The sequence below is a fragment of the Silurus meridionalis genome, chromosome 18 (assembly GCF_014805685.1).
Source record: "Silurus meridionalis isolate SWU-2019-XX chromosome 18, ASM1480568v1, whole genome shotgun sequence".
In the NCBI taxonomy this organism is placed as follows: Eukaryota; Metazoa; Chordata; class Actinopteri; order Siluriformes; family Siluridae; genus Silurus; species Silurus meridionalis.
This window is the reverse complement of record NC_060901.1, coordinates 13185368-13212162: the sequence shown is the minus strand read 5'-3', so window position 1 is coordinate 13212162 and position 26795 is coordinate 13185368. Positions and strand designations below refer to the sequence as shown.

Genomic DNA, 26795 nt, shown 5'->3' with positions numbered 1-26795 from the left:
ATATATATATATATATATATATATATATATATATATATATATATATATATATATATATATATTTATTTATAAAATAACCTATATATCCCATCCTATATAAAAAAAACAAATCATTTAAGTATATATATATTTATAATATAACCTATATATCCCGATCCTATATAAAGAAAACAAATCATTCAAGTATATATATATATTTGTAAAATAACCTATATATCCCGATCCTATATAAAGAAAACAAATCATTCAATATATAATTAGCAAAACCTCAGACCCATTTCTGAGCATTACAGTGCCATTGTAAAACTTTTGAGGGTTCAGACTTCACGTTGGCACTCACAGCTGGTTATGTATTTGTATGTGTATTGTGTCTCTTTTGCTCCACTGCAGTCCAGTGAAATTTGCCTTAACTCGTAGTTTTTCTCTCTGCAGCAGGACTGATTATGGTCCAAATGCAGCTCATTCCCAGATCTCACCAATCTACAAAATGACAGCATATGCAAACATTACACAACCCTGAAATTTCTTTAAAGTCACACTCATTGGATATGGACTAAGGTAACTTGGGAAAACACAGATAATTATGTGTCTGATTTCTGGCAAACAACCAAGAAAGAAAAAAAAGGTAAATAAAAAATAAAACAATATTGCCATAATTATACTGATTAATAAAAAAAAACAGTCAAAAAGAAGCCCTAAATATATTTAGCTTAATTGATGTGCTAATTATTATTATTATTATTATTATTATTATTAAATATTGTTGATGATTTTTTTCATTAATCATTACATTAATCTTCTTTTTTTTAATGTATTTCATGTGTATTATTTTGATAACATTCCTAAGATATTTATTGAAAAGAAAATGATTTCATAGTGATAATAATCTAATTTTTTCAGTTTGCTTGATTTAGAGTTTACGATACATGGTACATAATATGTAACTAACAATAATCATTTGCAGGCATGGGAAATATGGGTGGCATCTATAGCTCTGCCAAACTAAAAAAAGAAATATTCAGATAAATATTTCATATTGCATAAAGAATTGGCATATTGTTTAGAACGTCTGATTAATTTAGAAATATCACTTGCTCCTAAAAGAAATGATGACAACAAATAGCTTAATAAATAGTGGGTCTTACAGAGCTTGATGCACAGCTGCCTTCACAGGTGGGCACCATCACCTCCTGAGTACAGTTTTCAACAGTCATTCTGGACAGTCTGACTCCACATGTTGTGTTGCCTAAAAGGTTTACACATCCATAAAAAGAGAGGTTGAATAAATGTGCTTGCATTTGTGGCACAAATATTGGCTATAACATTAACAAAAAGTAACATATTCAATGATGATTTTGGTCAAAAAAGAGATTGAACAAAATAATGATAAAATGTTCATCTTAAAAGGTTTTCATTGAGAAAGAATGAGATGACGATAGTCCACATACATGAGTAGCAGCAATGATGCTCATCCCAAACACGGAGTTCCTAGGTAAGCACAATTTAGAAGTTAGAGAACTTTAAAATCCACATCATTGATAATATATGCTTTGCATATAGCAAGTGTGTTGCAGATTGGACAGGCTCACCTCAGGACAAAACTGCTGTGGACACACGCTTGTCTCTATTTCAGTGCCTTCACTTGTACAGTGAAATGTTACACAGGTGTTCTGGGGGTCCCTCCATGTTTCACCCACCTGATGTGTCCATGGCAAAAAGACAGTAGTACTGTAAGGTCCATTTTACACATTTGTTCGGTGTTGTACAGTATCTACTTAAGTCTTCAATATTATTTACAAATGAATGGTGCAGGGTTTCACTCCAGATAAGCAAGACCCTATCTATCTATCTATCTATCTATCTATCTATCTATCTATCTATCTATCTATCTATCTATCTATCTATCTATCTATCTATCTATCTATCTATCTATCTATCTATCGTTTCGATCGCCACTACATCACACATTGCCAGACTAATTTGAACATATGCCCAGGTGTTTTCTATTCCCATTGACTTATAATGAATATAAACTTAGTTTATAGCTTCTCCACTTCCTGTACACATTTGCTAAAACAGAGGGAACTAACCTTATATATTGTTCCATTGTATTCGCAAGTCTTCTCAACTGTAAAAGATACACAATGTAAATTACACAATGTAATTGACCCTGCTCCCTTTTTAATTAGTCAATAGCATTATCAAGAATTTCAAAAGACTTTCCTCACTATTGACAAGTGTTGAGTCCATGCTAATGAGAGCATACTGACATTTGATAAGTTGTAATTATTTTAGACACAGTGCTTTAACTTTAAATTGCAAAACAATATGATATTAATTAAAATAAATATTAATACCGTCTTAAAATTTCCCTCAGTAATTAAATACAGTATATAACCAATATATTTGGATGCAGAACTCAAAAAGTAGTCTTTCATACACAAGTAGGTGACCATAATATTAGTTTCATTTAGATTGAACATTTTAAATAGCTTAATAAACAGAAATAAATGGTTTATAGTACTATTCTGTAATCAGAGTAGATGTCATAAAAGGCTCAAATACAGTAGATAAAATGCTAAATTACCACAAATCTGGTTGTTGCAGCAGTCAGAGATGAGAGCAGAGCCAGGACTGCATATTGGAGTTGGAGCTAAAGGTTTTGGCCAGCATTCTTCTGTGAGTGTCTGGTTATTGCATGTGCACATGTAGCAGTTCGACTCCCATATTGCCCCAACCTTAGACAGACAAATAAATCAGCGATTTAATGTGAGATAATTTCCTTTTCATTTTTTCTTGACAATCAGATCAAGTTAATGGAAGTAATTTGTAGGTAATACGGGTTGTTAACATTACATGAAAGGTAACATCTTACCGGCATTGGTTCTCCCAGTGGGCCTTTACAATCTAATAGAAAACAAACCAGGCATTTATGCACATTCATCTTACACAGGACATGTCAGTTTACAATTAGTCAAGAATGCGCTTATGATCTCAGTAAACACGAACACACATTATATTTCTGCAAGCAGAATGTGAGCTGGATTTTTTATCTTCAGGAAATGTGTCTGTAAATTTACGGATATGAAATATGCTGACCCTAAGGCCACTAGCAAATCCTGATCCTGATGTTTGTATATGATCTATATAAAAATGACCACTCACTGGTGCATTCAGATACACAGATCTTCTTGTGTGTCTCAGCAAGAAGCTGGTTCTCTGGGCAGAAGCAACCAGACCTCGCTGTGTCCAAAACTGAACCCGGAACATGCACACTATTTAATGAAAAATACATGCCACAGATATGAATAAGCTTCATCAAATTTAAGCATTGATAAAGAAATAATCAATCTGTTTGAAAAGAATCTCCTTTACCCGCCACGGCAGTAATCAGTTGGGGTGCTCCGGCACTCATCAAAAATCATTCCCTCAGGACAAGTAATGTCTGGGAATGGGGACATTATTTCAAAATATGTAACAGAATGGACAAAATTAAGCATTTCTTCCTGGCACTGCTAAATCTTTTTTTTTTCTGTTTTAAATGATAAAATGCATGGATGCTTTATTATAATTTATTATTACACATTTATTTGATATAACCCAATTTTAATTATATTGTCACATTTTCAACATAGATAATGCAATAAAGACTGCAGGTATTTAAGTGCTTTGTGATAAGTTACTAGACCTGTCTCTAAAAGACAGAGTTATTCTGAATCAGATCTATATCAACCAGCCAGTAGGGCATCTGCAATCTCTGCATGCTACTTCCAAATGTCCATGAAATTTACCCAGGAAATGCCTGGGTAAAACATCCTTACCACAAATTCCTTTCGTGAGGTTTCTCCAGGCTACACAGAATCCCATCTTTTTGCATTGATTAGCTAGATGCTCGAGTGGGGAGCACACAGTGGCATTTGTGTGGGCCACACAGTAATCAAAGTTGCAGCTGTTCACCAGATTCTCCACATCAATATACCTACTGCATTCGCCAAACAGTCTGTGAGGCAAACACCATATACAACATAATATGAATTAATAACACTTTAATATCAAGCCAGAAAAAGAATGCTATATACCAAGAATGTAGATATTGTACAGGTTATCATCTAACAAAATGTATCTGTCTACAGTGTTCAGTTCTGTCTGAATTTCACACCAATGTAATTTAATTGTAATCATTAATTAATTAAAAGAATTAACTAAATAATAATAAATCTTCATCTCTAACAATTTGGAAAGAGAAATAGGGACACAAAAACCATTGCTTAAAATTGCTAGGAAATAGGTGTATAAAACGTTTGCTTTGAGTTTTCTAACTTCTCTGTTTGGTAACATAGACTTTAAGTTTTTAGTTTACTTTATTGTTAAAGTTGCACCGAGTTATATTTTCTAAAAACATTTTCTATAAAATTAACATTATTGTTTCCTGCTCTGTGCATCAAACAACTTGTGAAGGTGAATGCTGGCTTATGCTTCTTTTGACATACATAAAGTCAACCACTGCATCTTGTAAAACAATTAGAGTAAACTGGCAAATGCTGTAATTATCATTTTAAATGAATTTTCAACAATAGTTGCCGAGTTCCATGTTTAATACATTTTCAGTACATCAGAATTATCTAGTAAACTTTTTCTGGGAAAACTTTGATGAAATAAGATACCAAATTAAGAGTTTTTCTTAGAATCTGTTAATTGCAACTTTATGTATTTTATGGTTTTTGTGAAGTTTTAATGTATTTTTGCAAACTTTAAATTATAAAGTCTGTAATGTAGAGCACTTTGTCAAAATCCATGAACTCTTTTTAACAAATATGTTCTTTGACTCTAAAGCTAAAGACAAAACTGAAGCTTACTCATGTCTAAGGAGGTCGCATAGAGGAGCCACGCAGGGTGGTACTATCGGTGGAGAAGTAGGTGGTATTGGTGGTAAGTCAGGGATACATGGGACATGCCGTGGGGCCTGTTGACAGTATGGTTTAAATGGATCATCCACTATCCATTCATATGCAGTCTTATCACAGCAGTCCTCATTCTCAACTGATCCATCCCTGCGTACACATGAGGCACTTCCGCAAACTCCTAAAAACAAGAATTAGAGGAAGCCAGAATGATGTAATACATAAGCCATGCAATTAAACTAACATATGAGATGTAACAGACTTATTAATTTCATTTGTTTGAAAGCTTATTATGCAGTATACTAACAGGAGATACAGCACATTACCTACTTGTATACAATAATAATGTGCAACCTCAATTTACAATAATCCAGTACAGTAATGTCATAATAACATGCAATGTAACTATGACTAGGTTTATGTCTATACATGAAAATAAATGTAATGACAATATAACTGATCTTTAGTGATCATTAAAAACACTTCATTATTGAACATATTTTTGAAATTTGGTTATTGCAGCTAGGGCCTATATAAAGTTACATAGATCGTATTTTAGCTACAAAACAATTCAAACTGCTGATTACTTACCACACTGTCCCTGTGTGTTATTAAAGAAGTGCTCCATTGCCAGATTGATTTTTAGTGTGTTCCATACACTGAGAAAGATGTATGAGCGGATCTCTTCGAGGAAAATGTAGACTTCTGCATCGGTGCTCTCAAACCTAAGTCCATCTCCCCGATACGGGGGTTTTATTGTTACTTGGTTCAGAGAAGTCTTGAAAATATAACAGAAAAAATTCAAGCTTACATGGCATAAACATTGCATAAATACAGACTTCCATATGTACAAACAACCAAAGCTTAACGGCATTCACATCCATGCATTATTGTTGACCTACTTCTAATACAGGCATTTCATCAGGACTTTGAATCACTTGAAGTGTTACTGTGTTGTTTTGGTACTTCAGAATGATGCCCTTGGCACAGGAACCAAATGGCTCACAGTAATAATTATCAACAATGATGCTGAGATATTGACGTGGAGTCCTTTCCTCCACCAGAATGTATGTGCAGTTTTCCAGAAAGTCATAGTCCTGTCCAGCAAACGAAGTGTAGTGTGGGTCTCCAAAGACATCACACTGACCTAAGAAACACAGGAAATTTTTAGCACAATACCTAATATGAAAATCAGCAGTGTTGGAGTAGCATTTTTGCCGAAAAGAATCATGATATAAAAAGACTTTCTTCCTTTTCTTTTCAGCTGCTTCCATTAGGGGTCGCCACAGTGGATTATCCATCTCCACATGTCCTTTACATCTGACACTTTCAAATTAACCACCTGCATGTCTTCCCTCACCACATCCCAAAACCTCCTCCTTGGCCTTCCTCTTTCCTCCATTCTCAGAATTCTCCTACCGATGTACCCCGTGTCCCTCCTCTGCACATGTCCAAAACATCTCAATCTAGCCTCCCTCACCTTGTCTCCAAAATGTCCTACATGCACTGTCCCTCTAATAAACTTATTTCTAATCCTGTCCATCCTCATCACTCCCAATGAAAATCTCAGCATCTTCAACTCTGCCCCCTACAGCTCCACCTTCTGTCTTTTACTCAATGCCACTGTCTCTAAACCATACAACATAGCAGGTCTTACCACAGTCCTATATACTTTCCCTTTCACTCTTGCAGATACCCTTCTATTACAAATCAATAAAAATACTTTCTATTATGATCATTTTAAGCTGTAATATTAGTGGGTACTTTTGAAGTATGTAAAATAAAAGAACCCCTTAGGCAGCAAATGTTCTTTGCAAGAATAAATTGTAGTTTATGTGACAATGCCTTGCAGTGTAATTGTTTCTGAATCTGTAAAACCTACCTTTCTGGACTATAAACCCTTGTATAAGCCGCACCCACTGAATTTGACAAATATTTTAATTTTTAACATAAATAAGCCGCACCTATCTATAAGCCGCAGGTGTCTACACTGAAACTAATTAACTTTACACAGGCTTTACCGAAAGACAGTGTCTGTTACACGGTGTAACGGGTAAAATATGTTGTGGCTCCTTTAAGAGCAGAGCAGCATTTTGGGAATAGCATGCTGCATTCTTCCAGTATTACTGTGTGTGTGTGTGTGTGTGTGTGTGTGTGTGTGTGTGTGTGTGTGTGTGTGTGTGTGTGTGTGAGACTGAGGATTATGTGTTTATTATTTTCTGATGCTCATTTCTAAGTTTCTTTGATTAACCCATAACGCTGTTGCCAAGAAAAATAAAAAAGCACGAGTTTTTTAGTGAGCTTTCCCTTCACCCTGAATCAACGCGTTACAACGGCTTGTATCTAAACAGTAGCCTACCAAGTAAGTCATTGTTCACTGTCTTCCTCCTTCATTTCACAACTACTGTATTTCTTTGGGGAGTTTATCTTTTGTCATCATCGTGGCCACCGGTGGAAGTTTTTCTCCCGAAGCCGTGCAGCTCAGAACACAGGTGAGGTGGGTTTTTTCGTTTCCTTTCGGAAATTTCATTGGTCTAATGTTATGGGGTTCAGTTTTTTGGCTTGAAGTTTGTGAAACTGGGAAAAAACCCAGGAAAAATTCATAAATTAGCCGCTTCGTTGTTTAAGCCGCGGGGTTTAAAACGTGGGAAAAAATATCCGAAATATACTGTACTTTAAGTTGATAGATTTTAACAGTTGAACTAAATATCAAATTAAAAGAAATAACTAATTATACTTTTTATAAATTTATTTGTTATTGCTGTCTAATATAACTGTAAAAGTAGAAAGAGCTATTGCACTCACAGTCACACTGCCAGGTCTCACAACAGCCTTGCTCATCTTTTACCAGTTGTGGCATTCCTCTTGGGCAAACAGGCATGACTGGAGTTGGACATACCAAAGGTCTCAACTCAATCACACTGTTAATGCATATTTTATTAAAGCAGTCCTCTTTCCATTGATAACCCTCTGGCCAGGTTTGATTTTTTATCAGATCCTTGCAATCAGTTATAGGTACAGTAGTTGGTGGTGTTGAAGTTTTGGTTACAGGTGTCTCTGTTGGGGTTGATTTTTTGGTGGCTAATGTTGTCTCTGTTACAGTTGTGATTTTTGCGGTTGTTACAGGTGTCTGTTGTTCTGTAGTTAGTGTAGTTGTAGGTTTAGATGCTTTAGTGGTGAGTTCTGGGGTTGATGCTGTGGTTGTTGTAGTTGTAGGTTCTATAGTTGTTTTAACAGTAGGTGCTCCTGGTGTAGTATTTGTGGGGATTACTTGAGAATTAGCAGTATTGGTGGTTGTTGGCCCAGTTTTTTAACCAGCTCTGTTGTTACAGGTGTCTCCGTTAAAGCTGTGGTTGGTGCACTTGTAGTTTTTGGTATAGGTGTTGAAGTTACTGAAGTTGTAGTTTCAGATTTTCCAGATGTGATTTCTGCAGTTGATGTGGTCTCTGTTGTAGTTGAATTTGTAGTAAGTGTAGATGATGTTGTGGGTTCTTCAGTTGTGAATTCAGTAATTGAAGTGGTCACTGGTGTTTCTGATGTAGTTGAAGTTACAATAATTGGAGTTGTGGATTCAAATTTATTTGTTGTGGTTTTTGGAGTCATTATGATTGTTACAGGTGTCTCTGTTAAAGCTGTGGTAGATTCGTTTGTAGTTTTTGGTATAGGTGTTGAAGTTACTGAAGTTGTAGTTTCAGATTTTCCAGATGTGATTTCTGCAGTTGATGTGGTCTCTGTTGTAGTTGAAGTTGTAGTAAGTGTAGATGATGATGTAGTTTCTTCAGGTGTGAATTCAGTAATTGAAGTGGTCACTGGTGTTTCTGATGAAGTTGAAGTTACAATAATTGGAGTTGTGGATTCCAATTCATTTGTTGTGGTTTTTGGAGTTGTTGTGGTTGTTACAGGTGTCTGTGTTGAACCTGTGGTTGGTGCTCTTGTAGTTTTTGGTATAGGTGTTGAAGTTACTAGAGTTGTAGTTTCAGATTTTCCAGGTGTGATTTCTGTAGTTGATGTCATCTCTGTTGTAGTTGAAGTTGTAGTAAGTGTAGATGATGTTGTAGCTTCTTTAGTTGTGAATTCAGTAATTGAAGTGGTCACTGGTGTTTCTGATGAAGTTGAAGTTACAATAATTGGAGTTGTGGATTCCAATTCATTTGTTGTGGTTTTTGGAGTTGTTGTGGTTGTTACAGGTGTCTCTGTTGAAGCTGTGGTTGGTGCACTTGTAGTTTTTGGTATAGGTGTTGAAGTTACTAGAGTTGTAGTTTCAGATTTTCCAGATGTGATTTCTGCAGTTGATGTAATCTCTGTTGTAGTTGAAGTTGTAGTAAGTGTAGATGATGATGTAGGTTCTTCAGGTGTGAATTCAGTAATTGAAGTGGTCACTGGTGTTTCTGATGTAGTTGAAGTTACAATAATTGGAGTTGTGGATTCAAATTTATTTGTTGTGGTTTTTGGAGTTGTTATGATTGTTACAGGTGTCTCTGTTAAAGCTGTGGTAGATTCGTTTGTAGTTTTTGGTATAGGTGTTGAAGTTACTAGAGTTGTAGTTTCAGATTTTCCAGATGTGATTTCTGCAGTTGATGTGGTCTCTGTTGTAGTTGAAGTTGTAGTAAGTGTAGATGATGATGTAGGTTCTTCAGGTGTGAATTCAGTAATTGAAGTGGTCACTGGTGTTTCTAATGAAGTTGAAGTTACAATAATTGGAGTTGTGGATTCCAATTCATTTGTTGTGGTTTTTGGAGTTGTTGTGGTTGTTACATGTGTCTCTGTTGAACCTGTGGTTGGTGCTCTTGTAGTTTTTGGTATAGGTGTTGAAGTTACTAGAGTTGTAGTTTCAGATTTTCCAGGTGTGATTTCTGTAGTTGATGTCATCTCTGTTGTAGTTGAAGTTGTAGTAAGTGTAGATGATGTTGTAGCTTCTTTAGTTGTGAATTCAGTAATTGAAGTGGTCACTGGTGTTTCTGATGAAGTTGAAGTTACAATAATTGGAGTTGTGGATTCCAATTCATTTGTTGTGGTTTTTGGAGTTGTTGTGGTTGTTACAGGTGTCTCTGTTGAAGCTGTGGTTGGTGCACTTGTAGTTTTTGGTATAGGTGTTGAAGTTACTAGAGTTGTAGTTTCAGATTTTCCAGGTGTGATTTCTGTAGTTGATGTAATCTCTGTTGTAGTTGAAGTTGTAGTAAGTGTAGATGATGATGTAGGTTCTTCAGTTGTGAATTCAGTAATTGAAGTGGTCACTGGTGTTTCTGATGTAGTTGAAGTTACAAAATTTGGAGTTGTGGATTCAAATTTATTTGTTGTCATTTTTGGAGTCGTTGTGGTTTTTACAGGTGTCTCTGTTGAAACTGTGTTTGGTGCACTTGTAGTTTTTGGTATCAGTGTTGAAGTTACTGGAGTTGTAGTTCCAGATTTTTCAGGTGTGGTTTCTGTAGTTGATGTGTCCACTGTTATTTCTGTTGTAGTTGAAGTTGTAGTAAGTGTAGATGTAGTTGTAGGTTCTTCAGTTGTGAATTCAGTAATTGAAGTGGCTTCTGGTGTTTCTGGTGTAGTTGAAGTTGAATTAATTGGAGTTGTTGATTCAAATGCATTAGTAGTGGTTGCTGGAGTCATTTTGGTTGTTACAGGTGTCTCTGTTAAAGCTGTGGTATGTTCGCTTGTAGTTTTTGGTATAGCTGTTGTAGTTTGCAAAGTTGTAGTGTCTGACTTTTCAGTTGTGATTTCTGTAGTTGATGTGGTCATTATTGTTTTTGTTGCAGTTGAAGTTGTAAGTGGAGTTGTAGTTTTAGGTTCTCCAGTTGTAATTTCTTGAGTTGATGTGGTCGCTGTTGTAGTTGTAGTAAGTGGAAATGTAGGCGTAGGTTCTTCAGTGGTGAATTCTGTAATCGAAGTGGTCACTGGTGTTTCTGATGTGGTGATGCTTGCACTAGTAGTGTTTGGTATAGCTGTCGTAGTTAGTGAAGTTGTAGTTTCCCATTTTTCAGTCGTGATTTCTGGAGTTAATGTGGTTACTGTTGTTTCTGTAGTAGTTAAAGTTTTATTAAGTTGAGTTGTAGTTGTAGGTTCCTCAGTTGTAATTGCTGTAGTTGATCTGGTCTCAGTCATAGATGTCAATTTTGTAGTAAATGGAGATGTAGGTGTAGGCTCTTCAGTTGTGAATTCTGTAATTGGAGTGGTTACTTGTGTTTCTGATGTAGTTGAAATTACAGTAAATGGAGTTGTTGATTCAAATGTATTAGTTGTAGGTTTTGGAGTCGTTGTGGTTGTTACCAGTGTCTCTGTTGAAGCTGTGGTTAGTGCACTTGTAGTTTTTGGTGTAGGTATTGAAGTAACTGGAGTTGTAGTTTCAGATTTTTCAGTTGTGGTTTCTGTAGTTGATGTGGTCGTTGTTGGTTCTGTTGTAGCTGAAGTTGTAATAAGTGGAGTCGTTGATGCTGATACCTTAGTTGTGCTTTCTGGGGTTGTTGAGTTAGTTGTTAAATGTGTCTTTGTTGAATTTGTAATAATTTGAGATGTAGTTTGGGATATAGTTGTAATCGTTGGTGTTAATGTGGTTACAAATGTCTCTGCTGTTGTAGTCAGTGGTGTAGGTTCTAGAGTTGATGTGGTTATAGTAGTCGTTGTATAAACTTCTGTGGGTATTAAGACATTAGCCATCAGGACCTTTTTTTTTTTTTTATGAGTAAACTAGAGTCAAAACTGACATAAATATATCCAAGGTCAGATAAAACAACTTACCACAAAGCATTTGCCCTTTAATGCAATCACTATGGCAAAAGACACAAATCATTAGGTATTAGGATATGCAGGAAAAAGAATATACAAATAAAATACGAACATAGTTGCAAATATGATCCAAACTAACCAGCTTTCACTGAGTGTGGTCACTTTTGTACCAGATTCAACCACAGTGTTGTTGAAGAAACAAGTGCAGTTGTCCAAACTTGAACATGTTCTTCTGTTTTCATCATAAAATGGCATCTCAGCAGGACACCGTGGGTAACAACCTTCGCCAAAGTATGAAATTATTAATAATAAATTATAAATTTTTATCACATATAAACGTTAAATGCTTAAAGACTCAAAATAAATATCCAGTGTAAACATTTTCCATACTGACCCATATAATAAAGTTATCCATTACTTACAACAAAGACATGCCCTTGCAACAAACTAAAAATATGCAAAGGGAAAAAAGAAACCTTCAAGCTTTCCAGAGAATTTGTTGTTTTTCCCACAAGTCTTGATCTGTGGAGGACATGCTTCGTAATGCCAGCTGCATTGACCCTCTTCATTGTAATAATCACAATAGACCGCTGTGGAAAAAAGAACACAATGAATTTTCATCGCACAAGTAAACATTCACTGAAGGAGTACAATTTCCACTCACCAGGAAGTAATTTTATGATTTGTATTTGGGACTTCTAGACTAACAAAGTGTCCCTATTACAAATGCAAATGATTTAAACAATTTAAAGTTTACATTTTTTTAATCCTTATTAAAAAAATATACAATCTATTATTGTGTTATTCATACACAATCTATAAAAACACACTGTTTTAGAGAAGGGTTTCGATTATGGTTAGACTTGCTTAAATTATTCACAAAATCTGACACATGTATGATGAATTTGCATTTAACAATTTAATTCATTGTTATATAATTGTACAGAAATACTTTTTTGCTGTATTTTCCATGAGTAATAAAGAATGTCGATACTGAATGTTGCAAGATACTTACGGCACAAGTCAGGAGTTCTCCATTTGATACAGACGTTTTGAGTTGTGCAGGCATCAGCGTATGCTGCCACAGCTGTACAGAATCCCAGGAACTTGCCTTCAAAATCACAGGAGCATGACTCCAGTATACAGGCCTGGTAATAAGGCGTTGGATCAACCTGCAAGTTATTGGAAAGTCAGACATGATGCAATAAGATGGTGTTGTTTTCTTCTCATAATTTCAATTGCATAAATTGCGATTTGCTTGAGAGTGTTATGTCATTTATCATTGAAATTTGGTGATGTAATAGATGCATTCATGCTTGCATCGAGGGAAATCCAATATGACCCTGCTAAGAAAAGGACATATAAAAAAAATTTGGTAAATAACCTTTAGGTGGCATGGTTGGAACGTGTCACTGTGTAGAATCATGCAACGTCTCTGTGCCCAGGCTGCGCAGTATGAATGACGTTCACAGGGAAACAATTCCTGGGTCACATCTGAACAAGGTGGCACAGCTGTCTTCCAGCTGTTCCCAAACTCTAGTGTGCTAAACACTACAGTGGAGCTGCTCGTCAACAGGTCATTCATTAACTTCCCATCAAAGTCACCACACAGACCCCGCACTTTACCCTGTCAGTCCACACCACAAAAAAAAATTACAAAAACATTTTTGAGCAAGAAAGACTTAAGAGACACTGGGAAATCTGTATTTAAGGATTTACACCTATTAAACCATTATAGACAGAGGCACCTGTAGCAACACAGACAGACTTCAAATGGATAATTACAAAATATTAATAACATGGTTTTGAAGCTATCTATGTTTGTCAATGTTCAATAGACCAAAAAGAGTATATCTTAGCAAAACTCACTGATTATTCAGTCATGCTTGAAATTTGTTCACAGAAAAATACAAAGAAAGAGTTTCTTACATTCCATGAAGCACGCAGCTCAATTTTAACTTTGGTTTGCTTGTCCCAAATCACAGTTAGGCCCAGTTCAGGCACAGAGATTATGATGTACAGGCCCACAGTATGGATAGAGTAGAGTGACTGAGCTCTGAAGCGCCACCCATCTAAAAGATTCTGAGTTACATTCATATCACGCATTATCAGAACCACTTCATCCTGTTTGAGGCACAAACGACAAATTTGGTAGGGTTAAAAAAAAAATCCAAGCATGATACCATATGCAGATAATTCATATTTAAGACAGATACGTGAGTGAAAAAATGTCAACCATATTAAACATTGCAGCATTTCAAATGTCAGATGCATTTTTAAGCATTTTATGGATGTGTTGATAATTTCTTTTTTAAGATCTGCAGTCTAAATGCACTGGCAGAAACAACTTGTTGGTAAATGTATATCTTACAGTTATAGAAAACGGTAACATTGAAAGTAACATTACCCAAATTTGGATTCCATTTTTCTAACACAATTTTCTTGTAATAATTTCAGGCAATAATGTGGCTGTAGATTGCCATGTAAATTAGTTTTAAATCAATACATGTTTATTACGAGATTACGCAAATTGCCATGAATTCACGGTAAACAATTCTAGAATGTGGCTGTGGGGATTTTTGCTAAAGGTGGTCACTTTATGAATGAAACTAACAAGATCAAGTGGCATCAAATGTCTAATGGAAATAATATTCTAAGCATCTAATCAGATCAAAATAATAAAACATCTTTTGAGTTTCTAAGTATAAATCTAGAAATGGTCATGAAACAATTACAATAAGAAGAGACTGAGAGACATTCAGGTACCTTGAGTTTCACTGAGATGGCACGGGAGCAGGTCAGAACTTCGTCACAACAAGGGACACTCTCCGTTTTAATGGAAAATAACCCATAGATTTCCTGACATACGGTACACATATGTACAGTATGGATTAGCAGGTGAAAGTTAACATTTTCATAACAATTTCAATATAATAGCACTGTAGAAAAGCTAGAAGCAGAAAGCACATGTCTAGGTGATTAGGGGCACAAAATCTAACGATTAATCATTCTTCCATCTGCCCATCTTATCAAGGACCTGATAAAAAGTTAATAAACGGAGCCAGGATTCATTTCCTGGATTAATTTTTTGTAAAAAAAAAATAAAAAATCTGACAGCTTAATATTTGCCATTTGCCTAGGAGTGTGTATACAAAACTCACCTCAACTAGAGTGTACTGACAGTGGCCATCAAAGCGATACCATTTGGAATCAAAGGTCTTATATTGTCCATTGCCAAACACTTCGCAAACTCCTGGGCATGGATCACCATTACACTCCCACTGGCCTCCGCTGCAAGTGCTGAGAGAACAATCACATACACTATTATTAAACCATTCTTAAAACTCTTTGATTTCCATATTCATGCCAGGGTGCTGAAACACAACAACAACTATTAACATGTTCATGGTATTCGTTCAAGTAACAAGACATTTCACTCACCAGGTTTTACAATTTGATTCCACACTCTGCCCAGATGCGTAAACTATACCACTGAATTCACATGTGCAATTCTCCCGAATCACACAGCTACCTGTATGATCTGCATACTGGCCCTCTGGACAGTAACAGCCACTAATACAGCTCTTATCAGCACTCTGTAAAATGCAAGTAAATTCAATCAGGATTAAAATAAATCAGCAAATTAATGTTCAGACTCAATTCTATTTTTTTTTTTTGAGAAAAAAAATCAGTTCAGCAAATATAAATATAGTACAAGTAAATGTAGCTTATGTACTTTGTTGCTATAGTAATACTCACAAATGGCTTGCTTAGGCTTTCACATGTCCTCTGTGTTGTGTTTACTGGTGCTTGTGCACAGTGAACACATATTTGTCTGTGTGGACAGTCTAGAAGACAGTGAGACCAATATGAAAGTACTCACAATAACATTGAGTCAAAGCAAAGCATAGAAAAGTGTGTGTGTATATATATATATATATATATATATATATATATATATATATATATATATATATATATATATATCCCTCACATTTAAGCAACCATTTTAGTATCTTCTTAAGGGACAATACCATAGAAATGAAGCTTGAATATATTTTAGAATAGTCAATGTGCAGCTTGTATAGCAGTACAGATTTACTGTCCTCTGAAAATAACTCAACATACAGATATTATTGTCTAAATAGCTGGAAACAAAAGTGAATGTACCTGTATATTCCTGAGATGCTGTATATATATTTATACACACCAATCAGGCATAACATTATGATGTTATATCTTAATGAACAGTGATGTGAATACCACTGATTACTATTAGAATCAGGAAAAATGGGCAAGCGTAAGGATTTGAGCGAGTTTGACAACGGCCAAATTGTGACGGCTAGACAACTGGGTCGGAGCATCTCAAAAACTGCAGCTCTTGTTCGCCAGTAGTCAGTGTCTATCAAAAAATTCTTTCAAGGAAGGAACTGTGGTGACCCGGTGCTAAGGCTCACTGATGCGTGTGGGGAGCTGTAATTGCTGACGAATTTAATACTGTTCCATTTAATTATTAAAAAGCACACCATAGTCATCTCACATGTTTGCAATAGATAACCTTTTACTAATTATAATATACTAATATTTCCTAATATGCTATATAAAAGACGAAAAAAATTACCACAGAAGTCCGAACACTGGAGTTTTCCATTTTCACACATGCTGTAAAACAAAGATCTGACATGTCAAAATCTACCATATTTACATACATAACATAAAAAATTCTATGTACCAGCTATGTCTATTCTGTTATCTGATATTTTAAAATGAGTAGGTGTATTCACAGGGACTTCGGAGTAATAACTATATAAATACTTCCTTCTGGAAAAATCCCCAAAGAATTTCCTTGAGAACTCCAGCACTGTGTTTGGGAAACAAATAATAAGCACAGCATACCATTGCCGTCCATCAATAACCACGGGCCCTGAAGGTGTTGTTCCACCTGGGTAGCTGCAATGGCAGAGGGCACGAGGGCTGCACCTGAGTGGTATGTTTAGGTGGGTGCCAGATGGGCATCCGCAACCCTCCACTGGGTCATCTGACATGTCACAGGTTGGGTCAGGCCCAGACAATGAGCGGCATGTATGATTACATGCCCGCATGGCGTAATCAAACTTTAGATTACTGTCACAGGAGTAAACTGGAACACAGCATAAAAAGACAGCATAAAAGCATGCAATTGGTTCCACATTACTGCTTATGTTCTCCTATCTTTGAGCCAGAATGCCCTCTCAGATTTTCTAATGGCCATGAAACTCATTTTAATCCATAATAAAGAGGCTCAGGTCATTTTGACATTGGAGCAGCAAGGTGAAGCTTTGTATATTCACTTTGTAAATTTAAAAAAGTTATATTTGTCACTGCCTGAGACTTTTAAACAGAATCATTGTCATTAAAGGAAAAGTTTGCACAATAAAGGCTAGTGATAGTTATTTTTTCTGCAGCTGACATAGGATTGCATATAAAACATACACGTCCCAGCACCTAGCATGCACCATTACATACATCATTAGGGTTTGTTAACTAAAATGAAGAGAAATAATAGGCTTTTATGCAATCTGTCACTTTGCATCATGTGGCCTATATAGAATACAGTTTGTGTTCCTGTTAATAATGTGTGACTTTCTTTCTCACAGTATGTGATTCTGTCATGTAAATGTTTGGTAAGAGCTGGAGAGATGCATTTTGGTTAAAAGCTAGACAAGCTATGATAAGTTTCAACTTAAATTAGAATTTAAACTGTATTTTATTATTGATACCATCTTTAATTATATGACATTAAAATGTATTATAGGATTTCATGCTGTACAGTGGAACCTCGGAGCTCGCGGCCTCAGCGCTCGCGGCCTCAGCGCTCGCGACCTCGCATGCTCGCGACTTTCATTCCGACCGGCGACTCACATTCAGATCGGCTCGTGAGCAACCGCGAGCTGCTCAAAACACTATTTTTAACATTTCTAATCAAGGTTTATCTCAATAAAATTGTCAAAAAAATGCTTTAAAACTATTTTTATTATGTATGGAGTGAAATAGTGTTATTTACTCATTTAAATCGATTTCGTATAGTGTTCTTTGGGTTTTTACTGGGTTGGAAGGGGCGTATCAAAAGGTCGCGAAAATTCGGAACTCACGACCGGTCTTGGTTCCTAACCTTCGCGAGCTCCGAGGTTCCACTGTATTTGTTTCTGCAGGTCATACTGCAAAATTAATTTTAAACTTTATATTCAGACTCACTGCAAGCTGTTTCTTCTCGCCAGTCACCAATGATGATGCCCTGACTGGCACAAGCTTTAGCATAGTTTCCCAGGCCAACACATGCACGCACTTGTAAGTCAGTTGTTGCATGGCAGGTTCTCTGAATGCAGGCCTGCAGATTCAAATGATATTTTAAGAATTGCTCCAGTTGCTTTGTTAAAACATAATTTACCTTAAAAGTTTTCTTACCTCAAAATAAGTGTTGACAGGAACATAGTCATGACATTTGCCAAACACGCCACTTGTGTTTGTCAGCTGGCTGCACTTATCTTCAGCAAATAGCTCTACATACCAAAACACAACATTATAAAAAGAGAGATAATGCAAACACAGCTAGAAAAATTACATCAAGGCAATCAATACTATTCAATAACACAGTTTACTTATTATATCTTCTATAATAAAATATCAGATGTACCATTGTCAGTGTTGATGCATACAGGAGGATTATTTGACATGCACTCTCCCAGTGCCCAGGATAAAGCAAAAGGCTGAGCTGAATTTTCCACAATACCGCTGCTCGTAGTGAAGTCATCTGCTGTGTTGTTGTTTTTTGATCCACAAAGGCCTGTAATGAAATATACAAACACACACATAAAGTCTACAGTGCTGCTAATAAGCAGTGGATATGATGGATAGATCTAGCCCACACAATGAACTGTGAATTGTGAGGCAGTGGGTACCTGCAGTTGTTACATTTTGCGGCAGATACAAGTACATTTGAACTTCTGGAGAAACCTGGACTTGCATCTTTATTCCAAATGTTGTCTGGACCTTAACAAACATTGAGGACTCCCAATAGACTGTGACATACTCTGAAAATTAAAATGACGCACTTTTACGACAAGCATAAATGCAGATATTTTCAAGTTTGTGAAAAAATCATTGTGTATGTGAGACTACAGTATTTGTATAGTTACATGATGGTATTAGATGATATTTGTAGCCCTGATCATTCATTTATATGGTTTCAAATGTGCAAAATATTGATAACTACTTTTGTCATTAACTGTTTGACTTAAGTAACTTCATTGTAATAGTTTGGTCTAAATTTAACTACATGGACTTGCCACTACATACTTACTCATAGTTATCTGCATTACAAGATTAACTTTTACTGGTTATTATGGTTTATTTGCTTTACTAATTAACACAATACTATTGATATTTACTTAATATATGCTACTCTAAAGAGGAGTTGCATCATATATTATTAGTCTTTCAGGAACCTACCAGTTTGTGACAGATCTGTGATTGCAATTGTATTTTCCCTTAGTTGTACTTTGTTTGAGGAGAAAGTATATCTTTCCTAAATAAAAACAAAAACATAGTTATTACTATTTAAAAGTAAATCTGAAAAGTATATTAGCATGTTTGTATATAGTGGAAAACACACCTCATGCACATCAAGGTACATTTCTTTTATAATCATATCAGAAACCTTGATGGTCACAGTCCAGTTGAGTCCCTACGGAATGGCATTGTAAAATTTATATATGGCATGAAATATAAATCGACTATAATATTTAGTAATAATACACATATATTATTTAATATTTACAGATTAGATTGTTTATTTACCCTTGCAGCCACATAGGTACATTTTCCGGGCAGAGAATATTGTTTACCATCAAAGGTAGTGATAAACCAGCCTTCAATAACACATGGAGTTTGACAGGTGTTTGCTGAACAGGTCCATTTCCCATTTATGCATTTACTAAAAGGAAAATGTGTATTAAGCCAGAGCAATGCATCGTAACCACCTTAGATCAAATCAGACCATATGAGCAGAACATTACAGCTGACTTGTCTTACCAAGTCTGGCACTTTGAGCTGCGTTTTTCCCCAGGGGCATATATGTTTCCCCTGTGAACACAAGGACAGTCTTCTACTTTAACACTGTGGTATCCTTTAACTCGATCATTCAGAACCAAACCTGAGAGAGAGATCAAGTGGGAAGCAGAGATTAAGAACAAGTGAAGGTAAAAGAAAAATAAATAGTAAGGCTTACAATCCCTTAATAGCAGGACCGGCACATATGCCTGAATTGTGAGAAAGAAGGAAATAAGTAATACAAATAAGATCAAGACTAGGTGTTATCTACACGTACACACACGAACACATGTCAGTGCTTAGATCTCTTTACACTTTGGGCAACAATACTACACACATTTGTATTGCCACTGCCAGGAGGCACTTTACGACTGACCAACTGGTCATATTGTCATAATATGATAATATTAAATCTGGAAAAATGGAAATGCTTGTTTTTTTTTTTCCTAATCAGTATTGCTAATTGATTTTAATACTAATTGTTTCTGGATATTTAAATTATTATCATATATTTGCTGAAAAATAATTAAAAAAAAATCCTAAATAAAACATTTGAATCTGATTGAGATTCAATTTGTAAAATGTGTCACCTGACATTGTTTCCTTAAAGGCCAAACACAACAATTTATCTAATTTTGTTTTTCATTTGCTACCATAAAAGTACAGCTAGATAGACCTACCGTCTGAAGGAAGACATGTACTGGTTTGATATTCTGTCTGAAGCTGTGGGTTGGAGCAGGTGGGAGGAAATGCAGCACCAATAACCTTAAAATGCAAATCTCCAGGACATTGATGTTCCCCTGCAGAGAATTTGATCATTATTACTTGTTCTAAATTGTTTAACAAAGGTAGCACTTTAAATTTGCTTTACTTACGACATGACGTTATGTTTCGCAGTTTTGGTTGCAGGAGGTTTGAGCATGTGCTTAGGAATTCTTCATAGAAAGAGCACTTTGCAGACTGATGTACATTAATATACATGTTTAGTTTGCAGAGTTGGTCAAATATATTAAGCTTTGTGCCCAGGCACTCTCTGGCCTGGGATTTAAATTCTTTACAAATCTGGAAAACAAAAAAAGAAATGTTGCAGTTATTCATGCATGAAATAGTTTGTGTGGTTTCTGAAATGCAAAGATATAGTGCTCCTAGAGTAAAAAAAAAAAAATCTGGGATATAGGTGGGTTATGGCAAGAGACTAAGAAATAACCATTTCAGATTATTCTTTGAGTAAGTCATTAGTAAAGACTATCTTGGGGCAATAAAGGGCAATTTTAACAATCTTTTACTAAACTAGCATTCAGTTTGTTACTCCATTTTGTTCCTGGTTAGTGAAAGCTAGAACTTACTTTAGTTTTCCTTTATATCAAGTCGTTTTATTAAGGAAAAATACATCATTTGTCTTTTTTTGTTTGTTCGTTTTTTTCTTGTTGTCTTCAGGCTCCCTGAATGCTGGTGGTTCTAGAATCCTTACCTTGTCATCTACTGGCTGGGCATCATCAATCACACACATCTCGTTACGGATGACATTGCTATCAAGAAGCTGTGCGTGAGTTTCTATGGAAAGAAATATTTCACTTGTATGATTTATTCATAAAACTCACTGAAATTTTAAGAAACCGAATAAACCACATTTTCTCTCAAATCCTTCTACGGATCTGGATTTCTATAAGAAGATTTTGAAAGAAATTGATTTGCGATCTTAACCTGAGCTGTTTAGTCTCCCACATATCCCATTCATCTCATCCATTAAAGGCAGATCCAACTGCACCTATATCAAGAGTAAAAAATGTTTTAGTTACACTATCAACGGCTTTACATTTTAGTACTCAGATAATATAGTATTGGTAACAAAAATAAGCCAATAGTAATGTCAGTGTTTATTGCAAATAATTAGTAATTACATGTAAATCATCATTTTTTCTTTCAAATTTTATTTGTTTGTGAAATTATTTTCATATTTTTAGTATCTTTCTCTCATATCATAAAAAAAATCAACTAGAATTAAAATTGTTTAGAAAAAAAACCTTGCCATTTTGTTGTACTAACCCAAAGTGATGTGACGCCATTAGATACACTGTACCACGTGACAGAAAATGGCAGAACTTTGCTTTTAAACCTGGTATAAATGCCGAATGCATACACACTTTGATATGTGTGGTCATACGGCAGAGAGATGCTGTAAAGAAAAACCATAAAGAAGTGAGTTTTTTAATGATCACCGGGTACTGATTGCACAATGCATGTTTCGGTAAATGCTTTACTAATGCACACATAAATGTAAAATCTTTGTGCAACCTAGTAAAATCATTGACTTTAATTGCCCTAAGTGATTTTAATCATTAATTAAAGTTGCCAAATAAACTGCTGAGTTGGATCTATGAAAAAAAAATCAGCATTTAAATTATGTTACTTCTAAATATATTAGTAATCATTTAAATAATGAATAAACGGTATTTGAAGAAAGTAGCAATCAATTCATATCCCGTTGTTGTGTATTTGACTGAGATACCTTTCTCCTTCCACATTGAGCATGCCATCCTGAATGACGGTAGCAATTTTATTCACCAAAATCTCGACTTTCTTCATGACACCATTCGTATCACGTTGCACAGAGATTAAACAGTCAACTCCCGCATGAGAGAATTGTGTCAGTATTACAAGACATGTGGATTTCACATGGAACATGGTATTATTGAAAGTCTGCATGACCCCGCTGCCATAGGTCTTGCAGACATCTGGAAAAAATAATTAAAACAGGAAAGTCAATAGCTGGAAAGACCTACAAGTAGGAGATAACTACAATATAAAACATAATGATGACATTTACATTTTTTTATATTAAAAATAAAAAAAATAATTTGAAAATTAACTCAAATAGGATCAAAATTGAAATAAAATAATTATTAATTAATGGTAATAAATTAAATATATGGCAAAATAATAAAGGAACATAACTGGCCAGTAATTTTGGCACAGAAATTGATCTACAAATTAAAAGGCTTATTATATGTTTTATATATATATATATATATATATATATATATATATATATATATATATATATATATATATATATATATATATATATATTAGTTTTTAAATAAACAAGGTCTGTTTAGCTAATTGTGCCACGCATGGTTAGGCAACTTTTAGCTTCTGTGCTGCTATATTAAAACCATTTGTAAGTCTAGTTACTTACTTGGGCTTTGGGTTGAGACGGAGCCAAAATCACCTGTGGAAAAAGGAATATAAAATTCAATAATAAAACAATGTGCAATAATAATGTTTGATTTTATTGTTTGTGACACAAAATATGTAGCCTTGATTTTGTAGTTAAAAATGATTAATCCATACAAAAAGTTCTTACCTGAAATAAATACCAAAATACATATAATGATACTGTAGTGAGCCATCTCTGAATGCGTCCACCTCAAAAATGCAACCTCAAAAATGTATCCAGACTGTAAAGGACTCCTTCCTGCCATGCTTTTTTATAACCAGAACAAGTCCCCTACTTTGAATAACATGAGGAAATGAATTTAGGATTAAACATTCAATCGTGTCCCCTTGCTGGAACTTTTAAGTGGTGTCCAATAACATTTTTTAACCTTTAATTAAAAATCTCACAGAAACTGCACTATAATTTTACTGCTTTGTGTTGGGTCAATGAGCATTAAGGAACCATCCCTCTTTCTTTGTTCCTGCATTTTTTCCATCATGCAGCACTGTAAAACAAAATCCTTAAAAAATAGTGTTGGGTTTCTTTTAGGAACACGCATGTCAAGTAGCTGACTATTGTGGGAAATGTGTGGATACAGAGCACAAAGCTATTGATGGAAACAGTTTTAGAAGTACGTAAAACAGGTCTATTCTCAACGAATTTCCTTGAGCAGAAACAAAGAGATACAAGTCAGGCACAAAAGAACAGAACATGAATGACGGATAAAAAAAACGTGTCGTGTACAATAGAAAAGTTTGAAGTTACAATTAGTCAGCTTAAAACAATTTACTGTAAATATAAGTAATTAGTATTATTAATAATCATTTTTCACATTTATTGAAAATATGAGGTAAAATATGAAGTTAAATATGATATTATTAAATTCTTTGAAATATGCTCAACTTGTGAATGTTGTAAGATGCTTTTTGTTGTACAACTACTTTCAGCTAGTAGGTTCATTTTATGCATAGTGGTTTGCATTTCATTCAGTACCTACTGGGCAGCAAAACACTACTGGAATAACCTGGTTGTAATATCAAATGAAAATATTTCTTTTTTTGCCACACTTTAGCAATGATACCTGACATTTCAACAACATAGACGCTCATGACATATTAACGTTAAATTAGTTTCTTGTCTTTATTAACCTAAAGTTAATTAACAACTAATTAGTAGAATTAGGTAATTCTCTTTCAATACCTCATGTATTCCTACAAGTCTTAGTCAAGACCAAAACCTTAGTTAACAATGTCTGAGACCAAGACAAATCTGGGTACAAATTACAAGTCCAAGACCACTACAAGTTGTGTAAGACCAGACTCAAGTTCTCCAGGCCTACTGAGATGATTCAAAAAGCTCCTGAAAAATGGTGATTAGCCTTAGAATCACAACATGAAAGGGTGAAAAAGTTTATAATTAGAAAGGGAATAACTGTGACACTTGAAAACAGACTCTAAACTCTTTTTACCAACATTGACTGCCACATCTCTAATAACAGATGTTCAACAAGTCAAGTCAATTCAACTTTATTTCTATAGTGCTTTTCACAACAGACATTGTCTCAAAGCAGCTTTACAGAATTTTAAGAGTTAAGGTGAATGGTATGCAATAATCCCTGATGAGCAAGCTATGGCGACTGTGGCAAGGAAAAACTCCCTTAGATGTTATGAGGAAGAAACCTTGAGAGGAACCAGACTCAAAATGGGAACCCATCCTCATTTTGGTGACATCAAGAGTGTGATCATAAATCTTTAAACAATACAGAACACTGGAGAGTGAGAACTAACATGAGTACTGGAATGTAAGATTATGAGTAATGTTCTTTCTACAGTCTTATACAGTCATTGTGGTTATAAAATTAGGAGCTACTGAGCAACTCATAAAATAGCTCAACATATGCAATCATCACAGATCCAACACCGGCTTCTCCATGCCAGAGCCTTTAAACACTCAAGGAGGTCCAGTGTCCAAACTCCACATGAAGTGAGATCCAACTGGCACTGGTACGTCTCTAGATGGTTCGGGATGTTTGCGTGGTCGGCATCTACTTCTTTAAAGGTCCAGAATCTTCATAAGGTGGGATGTGACTGGGGCTGGAGCAACCTCAGAATGCCTCGGGATCGGTAGAGAAAGAGAAGCAGTGGAGAGGAATTAGCATAGCTGCTGTTCATGATATTAACAGCACAAGTTGATAATGTGCATGTGATCAGATGTACTGGTTATGATGTGATGTGTGTTATGTGAAGGCTTTGCTAAAAAGATACGTTTTTAATCTGCACTTAAACTGGGAAAGTGTGTCTGAGCCACGAACACTGTCAGGAAAACTATTTAACAAAGGGGTTGTAGCTTGTGGTGCATAAAGGAGTGGCTGGTGACCGTGCTGCTGATCCTGAACAGGTCCTTCTTCGGGTTAAATGGATGTACTGTTAACAATACATTAATCCTATTCCATGATTATATGCCAAAGTACTGAAAAAACATTAACCAAGAGTAAACTGAACCTTTGCATTTGGCATACCAAATAATATTAAATAAATAATGAAAAAATAAAAATAAACAACAAAATTCTTAACAACAGATAGGGATCGCTTAAGTTAAGTCTTTTAGATGATAATATTTAGTTAAGCAAAATTAGGTACATGGGACATGTAATAATGAATATGAATATATTGAACATGAATATTTTGTTTAAATAGAGTTCTTACTGCAAGTGTAAAGCCATTTTTCAGGTCTGCTATCTAATCTATTTTAGCTCAATTTAGCAGAAGAAGGAAGTTACTATTTATTTAACATATATGGTTTTGCTGGCCAAACATCATTGTAATTATTTACTTTTAGTGGAAATGTGAACCCCACCCTTGTGGCTGAAGATTCTCAGTTGATAGTAAGAGATTAGTGCAACTCATTTTGGACAGACAGAACCAGGGTACTTAAGTAAAAGTAGAGATACAGTATTTAAAATAAAAGTAAAAGTGTTCCTTTAAACTTTCACTTGAGTAAAATTATGAACCTTTTTGCCTTTAAATGTACTTAAATATCCAAAAAACTATGATTCATTATGGCTATAATATTGCTCTTATCATTTTTGTCGAAAAAAATATTTGCTTTATCAACTCAGTTTATATGAAAAGAATAATGTTACTCTTAGCACACCAATCTATTAATAGAATGATCAAACATTCTTTGATATCTATTAAAATTGTCATGAGCCAAAAACCTTCTTTATAACTACAAAATAATTGTGTAAATAAGGCCACAGCTGCTGTGGAAAGTTAAAGTCAGGAGTTTCTTCCATCATTTATTACCCTCAAAATGTTCTGCTTGCTGTTGGACTGATGCCATACTGTGTTAGTGTAAGTACTCAAAAAAAGTTTAAAACAGAATGCATGCTCTTCCCTGATCGGTGGCTTGCTGCGGGCTTGACCAGTTAAGTTTTGTCCACCCATAAATAAAAAGGAATGACTGATTTCACAAAATTAAAATGTAGTAAAGTTAAAGTAAAAGTCTCCTACAACAGTAAAGTACAAATACAAATTTGTACTCTAATTTTTTTTTTAAAGCAATTACATTTACTTTGTTACTTTCCACCACTGGGTATAACTGGGAAAAGGAAGCATGTGGTTGAAAAGAACTATAAAATATATGATATATTTGTATTGGTAACATTTTAACTTGAGCAAAACAAACTAAATGTTAGGTAATTAAGGTCTTTGTTTCCTGGTAGTCTAACAGCTATGGGTCCTACTGCTGCAGCTTGGATTTGATACCCAGGTATGCAACCAGCACAGCCACTGGGGGGGGTTACACAATAAAGAATTATGCAAACCAGTGCTCAGCTTTGGCAACCTTAAATAGGAGCAACTAAA

At 35.1% G+C, this 26795-nt stretch overlaps 1 protein-coding gene across 1 annotated transcript; it reads right to left on the bottom strand.

Annotated features, from left to right (window-relative positions):
- Nucleotides 1-136: 136 nt before the first annotated feature.
- Nucleotides 137-24497, bottom strand: LOC124401188 (mucin-2-like). Its single transcript, XM_046873257.1, is given in 43 exon segments — nucleotides 137-480; nucleotides 1144-1246; nucleotides 1449-1488; nucleotides 1590-1697; nucleotides 2091-2128; nucleotides 2588-2738; nucleotides 2876-2907; nucleotides 3166-3275; nucleotides 3376-3445; nucleotides 3822-4000; nucleotides 4857-5082; nucleotides 5493-5679; nucleotides 5804-6048; nucleotides 7707-8167; nucleotides 8170-11527; nucleotides 11634-11662; nucleotides 11761-11902; nucleotides 12098-12211; nucleotides 12637-12793; nucleotides 13006-13248; nucleotides 13551-13745; nucleotides 14388-14480; nucleotides 14783-14921; nucleotides 15063-15217; nucleotides 15381-15469; nucleotides 16243-16283; nucleotides 16518-16761; nucleotides 17856-17988; nucleotides 18066-18160; nucleotides 18295-18444; nucleotides 18560-18691; nucleotides 19110-19185; nucleotides 19273-19344; nucleotides 19458-19593; nucleotides 19692-19812; nucleotides 20390-20509; nucleotides 20585-20771; nucleotides 21181-21263; nucleotides 21414-21477; nucleotides 21756-21885; nucleotides 22219-22444; nucleotides 22909-22941; nucleotides 23077-24497. Coding segments are annotated over 43 exon segments (8916 nt in total). The 5' UTR covers nucleotides 23123-24497; the 3' UTR covers nucleotides 137-317.
- Nucleotides 24498-26795: the final 2298 nt, after the last annotated feature.